Source organism: Platalea leucorodia, assembly GCF_965183815.1.
Source record: "Platalea leucorodia genome assembly, chromosome: Z".
NCBI lineage: Eukaryota > Metazoa > Chordata > Aves > Pelecaniformes > Threskiornithidae > Platalea > Platalea leucorodia.
The window spans coordinates 16,590,386-16,605,620 of NC_138858.1; the positions used below are offsets into that span (position 1 = coordinate 16,590,386).

At 41.9% G+C, this 15,235-nt stretch overlaps 1 protein-coding gene across 3 annotated transcripts in view; it reads right to left on the minus strand.

The window, feature by feature from the left end:
• OXCT1 (3-oxoacid CoA-transferase 1) overlaps positions 1 to 14,341 on the minus strand; it is an 85,052-nt gene extending 70,711 nt beyond the window's left edge. For 2 of the 3 annotated variants that reach the window (XM_082336851.1, XM_082336852.1), the window contains exons 1-3: positions 14,078 to 14,340; positions 11,408 to 11,516; positions 9,914 to 10,004 (exon numbers count right to left, since the gene is read on the minus strand). In XM_082336851.1, coding sequence (XP_082192977.1) covers positions 9,914 to 10,004; positions 11,408 to 11,516; positions 14,078 to 14,161 — 284 coding nt within the window. In that variant the 5' untranslated portion in view covers positions 14,162 to 14,340. Of the gene's footprint in view, positions 1 to 9,913; positions 10,005 to 11,407; positions 11,517 to 14,077 lie in introns of all 3 variants that reach the window. The other variant, XM_082336850.1, reaches the window with a different exon arrangement.
• Positions 14,342 to 15,235: the final 894 nt, after the last annotated feature.

Below are 15,235 nucleotides of genomic sequence, written 5' to 3' on the forward strand. Positions count from 1 at the left end.
CGCAAAACTTCCAAGCTATCAAATAGAAACAGGCAGACACGAGATTTCTGTATGCAGACAACAAAATTCTGAGTGCACGTTCACATGAGAAAGGGATGGCAACAGAGGGTCAACAGCAGATTTGTAATGGTTAAAGAAATTTCTGCCTCATTTCACTGTATAATTGTGTATAAACACAATTGCTGTCACTCATCTTATATGCTTATTCTAGATGTAAATTTCTCAAAAGTAATACAGTGCTATCCATCTTTTTTAAGGCTGCAATCTGCATTCAGGTGTCCAGCTGAAATAATCCTTTTGCTTTCCATGCACATCAGATTCCCTTTCATCTTCCTCCAAAAACTCATTTTGAACACTTCAGCCTATTTTATGTTTCCGATGTTTTTTTCTTGTATTTGAATGTCCTAAGAAACCAATATTTCACACAGCAGAGAAAATGCTGTTCTCACTCCTATTCTCCCTACCCTTTGCTCTTTATTTCTTTATTTCTTCTTTATTCTTTGCTCTTATTCTATTCCAGAATAAAAATAAAAAAACAATTTCTGATTTAGGGAAATTTCTTTCAATATAATATTTCAATATAACATTTTTAATGTTACTTACCTGTTCTCCCTTTCCATATTTTGCTACTTTCTTGGTTGTTTTGTTTTAGGCACAAAAGTTTCTTTGAACTTTTCAGCTTAAATTTTGTCTATGCTGAAAATGTTACCCCTAAAATATCTGTCTTGCAGGCAATGCCCTTCCTATCAAATAGTAACCATAAAAAAAAAAAAAAAAAAGATCCTTTACTGAATGCATGGAAAGAATACATCCTGTATACCAATTTTAAAAGCTGGGTTCGGTCCTTTAAAAATGTAAACAAAGGTGAGCACAATCAAAATGTGTTGCCCTAGTAGATGGAAAGGAAAAAGGCGTGGTGGAAGCTGATACAGTCGTTATGTATGCTGTTGGAAGAGGGAAAGTACGCGTTAGTGCTAGACAAGAGAATGCGTTCCTTTGCCCTCAAAATTGTTAAGGTCTCTAGAAGTCTCCCCATTCTATATTAGGATGAAATCTGAATCAACAGAATACATGAAGCATATAGGAAGAGAGATCTAGCCTGGCACTCATCAAGAACATAAGTGACTCAAGTTCCCCATTCTAATGGCGCAGATGAGAAAAAGTAATCACAATTAAGGAGGTCTGGTTGTTTAGCAACACATCCCCTCCTATTGTTTTTTCCGTCTCAGACCTACTAAACCTTCCTGTCAAAAACTAACGTCTGCCTTTTATAATAAATAAAATTAACCAAAGATAAATCCTAGCCAGATCTAGCCCACATATCTCAAGTATACTGCAAGTAGTCAAACGCAGCACGTCGATGTTGCACTCCACATAAACGGTAATTTGCAGCTCTCAAACCTTTCTTTTCGGTGGCTCAAGCAAAACACGTTCTACAGCATCACAGAGAAGAAGAGATCACCTAAATTTCCAAGCTGATAAAAGCTTCACACACTGACATGCCCTATGCAGCCTGATGAAGCAGGGAATAGAAATTTGCATTCTTATGCAGAAAAAAAGGAGACTTGGAATGTGACACTACTCTAGCAATAAACATCAGATTTTGGGCGGGGGGGGGGGGGGGGGTGAGTAAAAGGAGATAATTACACTCTCCTCTCTCTCTCTCTCTGCCTTTGTAAAGACCTTTATAGGTGTCTAAGAAAAGTGGGAGTGGTCAGGACAGACTGGCTGCCCTTACTGGGAACACTGGAAACCACTGGTAAGCAGCATCAGTTAGCATGAGGGCTTCACTCTACATCTCTTAAAGAGAAGTCTTCCTCTATACTTGTTCTTCAAAGATTCTCCAGGACCTGCAGTGAATATTCCTTGGAGATCCCACCAAGATCAGAAGTCACTGGTTATGAAAGATTAACATGAATATTTGAGTTTTAGAGAATTAAAACACATTGGCCAAAGAGGAGCTAACATGATGCCATATCTGACCTTTCTCCTCTCATAATCTGGGGATTGGAAGGATGGGAGGGTAACTACATCACCCCTGAAGACTATGGATTGAGAAAGAAAAGCATATAGCAAGAATCCTGGGGCAAGGCTCCACCTCAGGCAGAAACTAGAGTTTCCTACAACTTCCTGTTGCTGCAAAAAAGCGTATTTATGGTTGGTCCTACTCCTTAAGAACACCTTATGTAGACATTAGTCAGCTTCTGGAGATACACCAGCAGTCTCTCTAGGCATGCAGCAGGTCTGAGTGTTACATAACTACGCATGAAACTTGGTAACAGATGGACCCATTCCAGAGCTAGAAATTTTCCTGGCAAGAGGCTAGGACTGGGAGAGGGAAACAATTTCCCCTATCATTCTCCACCTAAAAGAGGCTCCATCTCATCTGTTTTACTTTGTAACATCAGCTTTTCAGTCCTCAAAAGGATATGCTCCAGGTTACACGGAATTATGTCTCCTGATTGATAGGTCCACACTTCCTAGGGAAGTCCAGATATGCTTCCCAACTAAAAGGAATGCATCAATCACTACCTCTTTGGCACCTCTTAGTAACACAGCCTTAAGCTTTCAGGCTCACAGGGGTGCCCGACTATAGCATGAAACTTTATCAACATGAAAGAAGGTATGTGGCTGAAGATACCATCTGAGTTCTTAGTGATGCACATTCATAGGTCCACAAAAATAATCATAAAGTATAAACCTGGCAGCACCAGAAAGCGATCCTTTATAGCCTTTGTGCAGAAAATAAGTAGATGCCTACTACAGGGCATTTGCCAGAAGACACCAAACAAAAGTACAGGTACACCAATGGTAAAATAAATGTGGACAATCACTCACGTAACAGTTCTTGATAACTCATCTTCCCCAGTCATCCAGCTGGCTCTTAACAGTGAGACTATGTCCCACAGCAATCCCCCAAGCATTATACTGGGAGATTACTAAGGAGCCAGCTCAGATGATATTCTCTTTCTCCGCCTTTTCTGTCTCCCACTTCCAGCAGGGTACATGGAATGAGGGCAAGATAAGGAATGGGAGTCAACTAACAGAGAGGAAAACAGATTCAGCTCATAGGAAGGTAAATTAGACAGAGGCATAATATTTATTTGCCCTATTGATTCTTCAGAGACTGTCTTCAGCCACCTTTTTTCTTTCCTTTTTCTGAGGACATTTTCCCATCTGTCCAAATGGGAACTGCTTAATGGAAAGCAGAAAAGAGAGGTAGAAGCTCTCTGAGGGAAGGCGACAAAGAAAAGAGGAGGATGACAGAAGTATGGGTGCTGCCTTATGCTAAGGCAGTCCTGGTCAGCACAAGGAAGACAGTGTGTCACACCTCCCAGAAACCACAGAAACTGTCTCCCCACCTTCGCAGCCCGCGGCAAAGGACAAAAGAAACAGCTCAGCAGCCTGGGACTTCTTCCACTTTGAGGGGAGAAAGAAAAAAGAAAAGAAGGGAGCCCACGGTTGCTGGGAAACACAAAGCCCTGCGTGCAAGTTGGCATGACTGAGCCTTAAACTCCCTCTGCTCCTTCTCTGCAGCATGTGACTGCACTCTTCTCCCTCCACTACCAAAGCCTTCTTAGGGGAACTCTGTCCTCTCTGCTCTGATAAATTCATCTCAGCTCCAGTCTCAAAGCAAAATGGCAGTATTCCTCCTCCACCATCCTCCTCCAAAACCAATGCTCCACCCCTGTGAGAATGAAGGGTGCAGGCACACAGGTCACATCTATTGAAAGGTTGTGAAGGCAAATGATTTTTGAAGAGGACAAGTACTGTACATTGCACGGTTATGTCAGCAGCAAGGTCTCCTCTTTCCATGTTCCTTTCTACTATGAAATGGCATATTGTGTTTTTATTACAACAAATAAAAGAACTCTATTCAGAACTTTTAAAATTTAATATATTTTTCCTTCATGGTGAAGTTATATGGTATACCCTTAATCCGATAAATATTTGAATTTCATCATGAATGCATCATACTTCAAGCCTCCTGGATGAAAAGCTAGGCTTAGCTTTTATTGTCACTTTTCTAAAACCAGGTTGACACAGTTCCTCAATCACACTGAGTTCTACACTTATTTTGTCTTCCTCATTTGTAATCACAACCAGAAAGTCATCTGCACAGCTGATTTCTCAATAGTTCCATCTAGTGCAAAGTTTAGTACAATTCGCCCTGCCAAAATTCTAAATAACCTCCACACTAAAATTAGCAAGATGACCTGGTCAGATTTTCAGGGATTTGCAGTTCACACAGTGTCACCAATCTAACCGCTGTAATAAAGTATCTATCTGATTAGATTCTTTACAAAGAATGGAAATTATATTAAAAAAAAGTAAGTTGCTTCAAATGATCAACTTAACACTGAAAATACCTTATATACCTTTCCTCATTATTTTGGCAACTTGCCATGCACAGGATTTTACCTAACTCCACTCTTATCTCTCCACCAAGAGACATAAGAGTCATAAGTGACCTTGTATTTCACTTCTGAAAGTATACTTAATTTGGGATGTTTAAAGAAGTTCTTATGAGTATACAAAAATGACACACACAATGTAAGATACTCCAAGTATCACCTTAATCATATCTTTGTGTACATACATGCTTTCTTCCCAGTCCCTCAGACTTTTTCACTTACATTTTAGCTCTCTCAATCAAGGGACTGTCAAATTCATGCCATTAAAACCACCTGACACCTTACACTATGTTAAAAAACTTCTCAACTTTCTGTGAATTCGGAATGCAACTTCCACCTGATGGTATTTTTGTATATATTTTAAAATACATTTTTAATACATATAAGTAATATAAATATATATAACATATACATGTATCTATAAGTAATAATAAGGATGGAATTAAGCCATGGGAGTTACATACGCAAGAACAAACAGGGAGTCTGTGGCAAAGATGGCAGACACATTTTAACAGAAACATAGGATTCAAAGCAATGACTGAAAAATGAGATAACCTTAAACTTTAAGATACATAACATTTATCAATCCTGCCTTAAATTCAAAATATTTAATTGCTAAGAACATAAAATACCTTTTGTGCTTTAGAATATGGGGTACAGTAAGTTTACTGTTGCATCTGATGCCATAGAGTAGTGTCTTATTGGGAGATTTGGCAACTGTAAACAGCCCATTAGGAAAACAAGGGTATTACGTTCAACAGAACTAAATAACAGTGCACTCAGGCATCATGACCAACAGTTCAAATGTTTATCACAAAGCTATTTTCTCCTTACTAAGGCATAACATTGTAACATAAAAAGAACTTCTTCAAAAAGAGCAGAGAGACTAAAGGTTCAAAAAGATGATAATGCCTTTTAAGCAGACAGTCTGAATCTGTGATAATCTGACAGCATGCTGTCAATCTCCTTTTAGATGATCACCCAGGTGATTAGTAATTAAGATATTAACTGTGACTTCTCTATTTTTACTGTAAGTGAAACCCTACTGTTCAACACTGATATTAACTGTGACTTCTCTATTTTTACTGTGAGTGAAACCCTACTGTTCAACACTATCGTATTCAAAAAGAATGCATATTTAAGTCTCAAAAGCAGACATAACTTAGAGGGAAGTAGCTCATTTGATACAATAGTCAGACCACATGTGCAGCTACTACAAGTAACGGATTACATTGTTACCAAGTACAAATTCAGGCTGTTCAGGTGGTAGAGAGAATGAAAGTGTTGATCTCAGAATGTGATTATACCCAAGATCAGTTATAAATTTCATTAAGCAAAATTAACTAAAAACAATAATTTGGTGCAAATTTCTTAAACCTTCATTTTAAATATTTGGCTGTGTTGACAAGAACATAGTTTTTGTTGTAACATAGATCCTGAAACAGTAGGTCTGATAGCATGCGTTAGGGAAGTCTTAGCATAAGCTGACCTGAAATGTCCAAGTCCACTGTAACCTGAAATCAGTGTGCACCAAGACACCACAAAGTCACAAGCAGATGAAAAAACAACGACATGCAAGAACGTACTGTATACTAATCACAACTATGTCAGGAATTCACTGAATCAAGGTTTCAAATAAGGACTTACTGACGTATGTGGAGTGAACCAAACTTAAACAATAATGCAGCAAAAATTTAATAAAATGGATTTTAGTAGCTTACTGAGATAGAATCCTCTAAATTTAAAGGGCTTATAATAACATAGTGTAAAGAAATACCTAAAATATGAACAACATAAGCAAAACAATTTATAAGGGAAGATGTGAGAGGTTGTATTTTAGAAGCACACCTTCCCACCATGGTATCTTTCCCTATCTCCCGGGTTCACAAGCTCCGGTTTCCCCTGCAGCAAGCTGTGCAAATACCAGAGATACCGGATATTTGTACTGCTTCTCTTTCAAACACTTTGCCTTGTTTGGCTTGGCAAAAGAGTAACTACTCTTAAAGCTGCCATTTCACTAGATAGCACACAGCATACGCACTAGCATAATGCAGAGCAAAAGACAGTAAGTTTAGCAGTATGATGTTTCTGACTAGGGTGCCTAAGAACAGCCCATACATTACCGTACAATCTGTCCCTGGCAAGCCTTTCAAAGGCCAGAACAGGGACTTTACCTGCCAGTAACTACGTGATTTGAACACAGATTTGCAGGAGGAATCTCCTCCCTATTACACTACAGTGCAGAACAGTAGGGTGTGAACTTGTGAACATCCTGCTCCTTTAAAGTTGTTTCCAGACACTGGCAAGCATTTCTGGGCTTTGCTGAACCTTCTTTCCAGCTAGAAGGGTTGGTAAGAGCGCTTCAGGACTTCCTAATTACTGCTTTCTCCCAGAAGTGCTGTCTCCCTTGATGCTATTCTAGTTACGAACAGATAGCTCCACAACACATTTTGTGGTGCACGCGTATTGAAAGACATGTGACTTAATCCATGTAGCTGCACTGTTCTCCAGAATAGGTTGTCTGTCCATGCACTTGGCTGCTTCCCTGGCTCCAATTTGAAGTTGCTTGCTAACCCCACTGCAGGATTAGAAAACCTAACCACAACCAATTACCTCCTGTTTGCTAGAAGAGCTGGAGAAGAGAAAGCAGCTGCAGTCAGGAAGATGAAACACAGCAGGGCATCAACTGCAGCACAACAGTGCCAAAGCAAAACACACTGAATCCTGAGGCATCTTGGAAAGTGGCAAATTACTTATCCCACAAAGTACCTGACATCCTGAAATTACAGGAACAATTCACCCGTTGAATACTATTGCTGCAGGGTATATGATTGCTGTGCTACTTCAGTTTTCAAATCCATTTATTAGTATTGCAATACTTGATAATATCATTATACTTTTTGACATGGTATTAGAGGATGCTTAAATGGTATCAATCACTGTGATGAGGATTCTGACTTTATTAATGACAACATCTATGGTTTAACCAGGCTCCCAAACCCTACTGAACTATAGCAGGCTAAGTTCCATATAATAAAAACAATAGATTAGACTATATTTTATTACTAATTTAATTTCAAAATAAATGATACTGTTCAAGATGAGAGCAAAACCAGGATTTTTAGAAACTAGACTTTATGAAAAGCCTAGATGCCCTTGGGCATTTTCAAATTATTACACTGTTCTGTGAGGAGCTTACCAGACTTCCATGAATGTTCACGGAAAACTAGTTTCAAGAAAAAAGAAATTAAATTTTCCTTTCCTGCCAGCAACCAAACATTTTACAGTAATCACTCCAGCCTCAAAGTCCTAAGAATTTTCAGGAAAGTTACCATTATTTCAAGCAAAATTAATTCTAACCTATAACACCACCAACTATATGCAGAATAGAATACAAAATGTCTTCTTCTCCATTCTATTGCACAATGTTTCTCTTTTCACTTTTCCTTACATTCAAACCCTCACCTCCCTCCCACGAGCATCTGTGCAATCTCTATCTGCATATATGTGTATCATTCAGAAATAAGAGTATGAGGAAAGTGAAGGATCTCTATTCTTAAGTGATTGATCTTTCCACTCAAAATTATTTCTGTCTCTTTCTCCTTTTTATCATCCAGCAGAAATTGTTTCCCAAAAGAGTCTAAGGAACTTGAGTTTGACTGTGTATGTGTAAAATACCAATACAAATCATATCTGTTATGCAATGAATGTGCAATGGCAAGTATGAAGCACAGAAGAAAAACTGAAGATCAACATATTGTAAACTTCAGCCTCAGAAGCCTGGACTATATGTGTGCGTATATATATATATAAGTATATATGTATAAAAACTAAATCTGTGGGTTTTGAATGGTATTCTGGTTTTAACTTATGTTAAATACAGTCAGGTTAAAAACTAAACAGACTGGGATACAAATCTATGGACAAAGTATATGGGAGATGTAATGATGCAGCTGAAAATAGCACAAAGCATTATTAGATAAATCCCACCTAATTAATTTCTTTGGCAAGGCTGGAGGAATTGAAGGATCAAGGTTTGACATCCATTTTCATTTTGTATGAACAAAGTTCTTTATACCCCAACAACCTTTCTGGCTCACATAAACTTGTCTCTCTTTTATTCTAACGTAGATACAGAAGTAAACAGTTTCCCAGTGATTTTTTTTTTCCCTTACAGCTCTTCTTCTATAATTGGATAAAGGCTGAGCTTCTGCAGAACAGACGAGAGACTTCCAACCCAAGGAAAGGGCTCATACTTGCAAGCATTAATGAAGTTCCATGAAAACAATACAAAATTCTCATTATTATTTCATCACAAATGCAGCATTCAAAAGTTCACAGAAAGTGTAATAACACAGATATTACCATTTGCTGAAAGTAAGCAACATTCTAAAAAATAAGAAAAAAACACCAAAAAACCCCCCACAAACTAAACAGAAAGAATGCTCACAAACTATCTCCCTTACCAACTGGGGTGTGTAACCCCAGTACATCTAGCTGTGAGAAGGCTCTTATTTCACAAGACAATAGAGTTTAGGATGAGCTCCCTAATCAAAGAAAATTTGCTAAAGAAAGCACAATGCCATTAGGAGACATCAGTCTTCCAATATTCTTTACATCTACAATTAACTAAATTACACTGGAATTATTATGTTGCTGAAGGCGACATTTAATAGGATAAGTCACTGAACCAAGGTCAGGGCCACCTGCAGATGCTAGTTATCCAACAATACTGCAAGAACAGAATATCAGTCTTATTGACCAGGCTGATTTCAAATACAAGTCATTATATTCTGTATATCGATATTTTTATTTAATTTCATTTCTATTTTATCAATGTATTTCAACAGAAGTGGCTGTAGTTATTTCTCTACATGAAGATCATTAGGTATTTGTAAAGTCTACTACAATGAACAGCTTGTGTAAAGATTAGCCCTAATGAGAAGGTGAAAATTATATGTAAAAGAATTATTCTCACTGTCAACACCACATGAATTTCTTAATGGACAAACATTTAAAAAAATAAATCAAAAATTCCAAGACCCATTGAAGAGGCTCCCCATTCTTTCCTCATAAATATTCTCCACTGTTGTTGTGTTGTTTGGGGTTTTTTTCAAGTAACAGAACTACAATAAGAAGGTCGTTAAAAAAAAAAAATCCCTATTTAGAACTTCACACACACACACAAAAAAAAAATCACTGATACTACATTTAAAGCATCTAAGTCAGAATTTTCAGTTACAGTCAACCAGTTATATATAAATATACATAACTGCAACTGTCTACAGCAGTGACAACTGCCCCCTGACAAAGCTGAGTGTACATACACTACTATACTTTCTGGGCTTATTCCAAAAATAACACTTTCAAACAAAGCTGTGTGGTTAACATGAAAATTCTTATGATGAAAAGTAAGACCTTTTCATACACACCAGCCTTTTCACACGAATGGAATATTTAGTGTGTACTTATTAAACCACAGACATATGAATACCTACCCTGCATTATTACTGACTGCTGTTATTCCCTTTACTCCAGTCTTCAGTAAACCGCCAATGAGGTTTTCAGGAATCCCACACAATCCAAAACCTACGTAAAATAAAACTGAATATGTAACAAGCGTTTGAAAAAACACAGATTAATCAGAAGTCTAAGAATGTACACTGTTCAATTAAAAATCTTTTCTGAGTAGAACAAGCTCCTTAGTTGACTAAATAAACCAACACTTCTAGAAAGAGCTGCACCCTAGTACTGGAATCTCCCAGTCACTAGGTGCTTCCCAGTTTGGATGAAAGCCATTTAACCATCAGAGGTCTGCACACACACAAATGGCCTTTGGAGAAGGGCTCCAGGACCTTGGCTCTTCTGATGTGTGCCCTAACCACCATATTCATTATTCCTCCTTCTCTTTCTACCCAACTAACCTTCAGTTCTTTGCTGCACATAACAATGTTAAACAGGAGGAACGAGGAATTCTCCCATACAGCTTAGCCTATAATTAGGTGATAAAAATCTGGCAATCTTAATGCTCTCAGGAAGATGTGTAACTGGAAGCGCCCAGATCTCCACCCAGGCTGAAGTGCCTCACACTCCTACATACTATGCAAGAACCCAGTATGCCTAAAATGAAATACCATGCCACGTACATTTGAGGCACCTAGGTCTTAGGCCAGACTCCAACACGACAACTACTATCATTTCCTTCCCAACCAGTGAGCCTCAGATCTGCTCTTGTTCCAGCAACAATAAAGAATACAATAATTCTTCCTAGAAGGCATTTTGCACCATTATCATCTTCAGTGAGGTTTCCCATGTTTTACAACATTACTTTCATTACTTCTTCAATACTAAAAATCACTTATAACCTACTAAATAGAGAGATCACCTTTCTTTCAGTGGCTTGAACAGCATGAAATTGTGGAAATCATCTAGAATATTCAAAAGCTCAAGTCACGGTGAAAGTCAGTATGACACAACTTCTTGACTCTTCTGGAAATGCTACACATAACCATTTAGTGTAACGTAGATAAGTATTATCTCCACTTCCTACAGCCAGAAACAGGTTAGGTGATTTGTTCAAGGTCACAGAGACCCAGCAACTAGGCAGCTACAGAATACCGAGAACGCTACCACAAAAATAATCAAACCAAATTCTATTTCTTCACCACCTGAAGTAATGATGCTAACTTGAAAAAGCCCAAGTTGACTTTCTGCATTCAAACTAGTAAAATTGAAGTCTAACACTTCACTAGTGGGGAAAAAAACCTAATGATTTTTCTGAGGCTTTTTCCCTCTCCTAAGAAACAAACTGGGATTTTCTCACTGAAAGAGTCTGCCCCTCACTAGCAGAGTAGGATATCACTTGTTTAAAATACCCATAAAAGCATATGGATTCTCAAACTAGTTAATATTAAAAGAAACATGGTAAAATGGTAAAAAGTAGCTCATTAATAGAACATATGATTGCATCCATAAAGAATTTAAATATTTACCACCAACAAGTATAGTTGCCCCATTGGGTATATCTTTTACAGCTTCAACAGGATCAGTATAAAATTTAGTGTTGCGATGACAGCTGGTAGAAAAAGAACATCCACAAATCTGGAACAACATTAAAAGAAATAAGTGAATGAATAAAAAGCATTATATAGTAGCTTTATAATGATGACCATCCCTCTGGCTAGATACGGGGGAAAATACTTAAAAAAAGATGTTGCTACTGTAAACACTAAACATTGGGCCGGGGGGGAGGGGAAGGGTTCAGGTCTCCAAAACAAGGACTCTATTGTCTCTGTATTCCCCACATCACCGATATTTTATGACATTCATATGTATTATGAAGGCTTTAGGCTTAATATGAGGTGCATCAATTTGACAATATCCAAACAGATCTTAAATTTCTGAATTCCACCCTAAACTGCTGACAAATTGTGACTTATTGTGACCAGATTCACAAATGCAATTCCTCAGTGTGAGTTAGAGCAACCCAAAGACTGCTCCAACCTACATATTGCTACTTCTACTTCAAAGATATCCACACAATAAACATAACCAGAAATCGCTGAAGCAGAAAGCCAAACCCACCACAAAATTTGAGTGGAGGCCAAGGAACAATATGAAGTACAACGCTGTGCTGGCAAAATAGTAAGCAGGGACTCCCTTCAACAGAGTGAACCTTCCCCCAGCTGCCTAATGCAGCCTTAGGGCTCTTTGCGTTCTTGAAGAACAGCCCAGAATCAGGCAGACTCCAACAAACTGACGAAACAGGGAGGGCAAGAGGGAAATCAATACAAATCCCACCCCCAAAACCAGACTTCACAGTGCAAAGCCATTACACGTAACCATCATAACTCATTATACCTACACACGTTTTAAAGACAATAGCCTCATTCTTCCCTAAAGAGTTGCTTTAAGATCCAGTTACAACCAGGGCAGTAATTTTTGGCTCAGTTTCAAGATTACAGAAACTGCCTTCTTTATAAAATTAAAGCTGCAAAAGTTTATACTGAATATTAAGAAAACCTTTCTGAATGGAGGCTTATCTCCTTCCCAGTGGAAACATCGATGTTCCTCTGCTTTGATGGTCTCAAAAAAAAAAAAAAGCCAAATCAGTACGTGGGTCATAAGGAACAGTGCCAGGTGAGAAAGAGTGAAAGGCCCTTCCCCATGCTCAATTATACCATGACTATTTCTTTCAGAAACAGCGTCACTTCTGGTCGCATTTGGTAGAAGCAACAAAATGCTGGCAGCCTCAGGAGCCCCGGTTCAACAGGGCTGCAAACAGGCATGAGGGCCAGGGCTGGAGGGAGGCTGAGCCACTGCCAAGTCCCTGCACCCACACACAGGAAAATATTTTGAAGAGACCACGTGGTACCTTTTCTTTAATCTTCCCAACTGCCTGTAACAGTGGGGAACAACAGAGCAGCATGTGTTACATATGCATGCATTCCCAGGTTGGATGTCTCTAATGAGGGTATCTGCCCTTGTATACTAAATATGTTCTTTTCAGTCCCTTTCCCACCCACTCTGATGTCTGAGAGCAATGGGCTTTCAGGGAGCAGAGGTGCCAGGGATCACCCACCCTCCCCTGCACACCAGGGCACGAAGCTAACACCTCAGGAGCTGTCTGCAATTCTGTCAGCCCAGGTTTAAGAGAGAAGTAACATGGGGACAGATGAGTTCCCAGAATTTTCTGGAAGAAGTAAATGGAAGTAAATTTTCTGGAAGAGGAAAACATAACTTAGCAAAACAAAGACTGAAAGAGCTATAATTATTTGTCCATAAAGACACCAGGAAGAGTAACCACAGGCATGAGAAGGAGAGTAGATGAGCTGTTTCAACTAAAATAAAACAAGAAAAGCCACGGAAGCAATTCTGGCTGAAGAGACAGAAAATTAGCTTGGCTATGGTTACACGTGGGCTGGAAACCATTACATTAGTGAGGTTTGACAGAAGCTTCCCCCAGGAAGAGCAAAGCAAGCAAGCGAGCTAGCTGCACAGCTGAACTCCGCACGTTTATGACTGGCAATGCACGGCGGGGCTGCCAGGGAGCTGCGCTCACCGACCCGGCCTCCCCTGCCTACACCTGCAGCCTACCTCTAGGAAAGGCCGACGCGGCGGGAGCAAGAGCAAAATGCACAGTAACACACTGCAATTGTGCTGCGATTTCAAATGCGGGGGAATAAAACGAATTAAACCTCAAAGCCAAAGCTCCAGGCCGGTCCCCCAAGGTCACGGCATCCCAAGCAGCCGCCGGGGCCAGGCCTGCCCCGGGGCCGCGCTCTGCCCTCCTCCCCGCCGCCCGCCTCCCGCAGCGCCCGCGGGCCTCCCTCGGCCCAAAACCCTCACGTCGATAGGAAAAAGAACCAAGACAAAGCCCATCACTTCCCGCGGGCGCGGGCACCGGGGCGGCCGCCTGCCCCCGGGTTACCGGCCGCCCGGCCCCCCAGCCCGCGGGAGCCATCGACCCCCGGCGGAGGCGGCCCCGAGCTCGGCCCCGTACCCCGCCAAGGTCACCGCCGCCCGAGCGGGAGCGGCGGCCAAGGCCCGGCGATCAGGGGGACGCGGAGGGGTGGCGGCCCGCCGGCGGGGCCGGCCGCTGTGGGGGAGCGCGGCCGAGCGGCGGTCCGGAGGGCCTGGCCGCCCCCGCCGCCTCGCCTCACCTCAGCCCCGGCGCCCCGCGCCCGCGCGGCGGGAAGGAGGATGCGGCGACCGAGCGCCGGCAGGAGGAATTTGTACGCCGCCATCTTCGCGCTGCGCGGTTCTCGGGGAGGGGAGCGGAGGGGCGGCGGGTTGGGCCGAGGCGGCGGCTGCTGCTGTCCAACGCCGGGAGAGGAGCGCGGCAGCGGGCGGGACGGCGGATGCCGCGGGCGGAGGGAGGGTGAGGGGCTCGGCCCTGACGCCCACTGACGTCGGGTGCGCCTGAGGCGGGGCCGCCGGAGGGACGGGAGGCCGCCGGCTGAGGGGAGCCGGCAGCCGCCGGAGGCTCGGACGCTGCCGGCTCCCCTCAGCCGGCGGCCTCGGGAGAGCTGTCCAGCCGCCCCGCGGCTGCCGAGCCCAGGGAGCCCGGCCCGGGCGCTGTCCCTCGGGGGGGCCGGGGGCAGGGCCGGGCACGGGGAGCAGCCCCCACTCCTGGAGCCTCGGGGAGCAGAAGCAGCCCCTCCAAGGGCTACAGCTCACCGATACCCCCGCCCCAGGGGTTTTTTGTCCTTAAAAACCCTCAGGTGGACAAACCCATCAATCTTACGGTCACTTTAGTTGTAAAGAGGGGGGGGTTGCCTGTTTTCCTTCTGACACTCCACTGCTTCCACAGATGGACAACGCAGATGCGCCATCGCAGATGTCTCCCTGTGAAGTTAATGTGGCTTAAATTTCTGTCCTATCACTTTGTGACCGAGGACTAACATCACGAGAATGAATGTAAGGACAGGGGCTTTGAATGGTTAAGTTTCCAATGCGTAGCTCTCAGGGTGAGCCAGGCTCCAGTAAGCACATGGTCTCTACAGGGCACTTGGATGCTATGTTTGGGTGGGAAAATGTTACTAGAATAGATGTATACTTGTCTGAGCAGCCACGTGATGTGCACTGCTGGCATTTCTGCTGCTGCGAGAAGGAAAATTCAAAGCATGCCTCCGCCATTATTTACACTTTCTAAAAATACCCCAGATGATCAGTGCATGCCCTAACAATGCCTGATGGAACAGAAGGATTCACAGAAAAATGTGAGAAGCTGTTTAGATGCAGGAAAAGAGAAATTCCCCTCACGCACATGACAGGAGGTCACACTTCTTGCAGGTCACGCTGCTCCTTGTCTTGTTTCC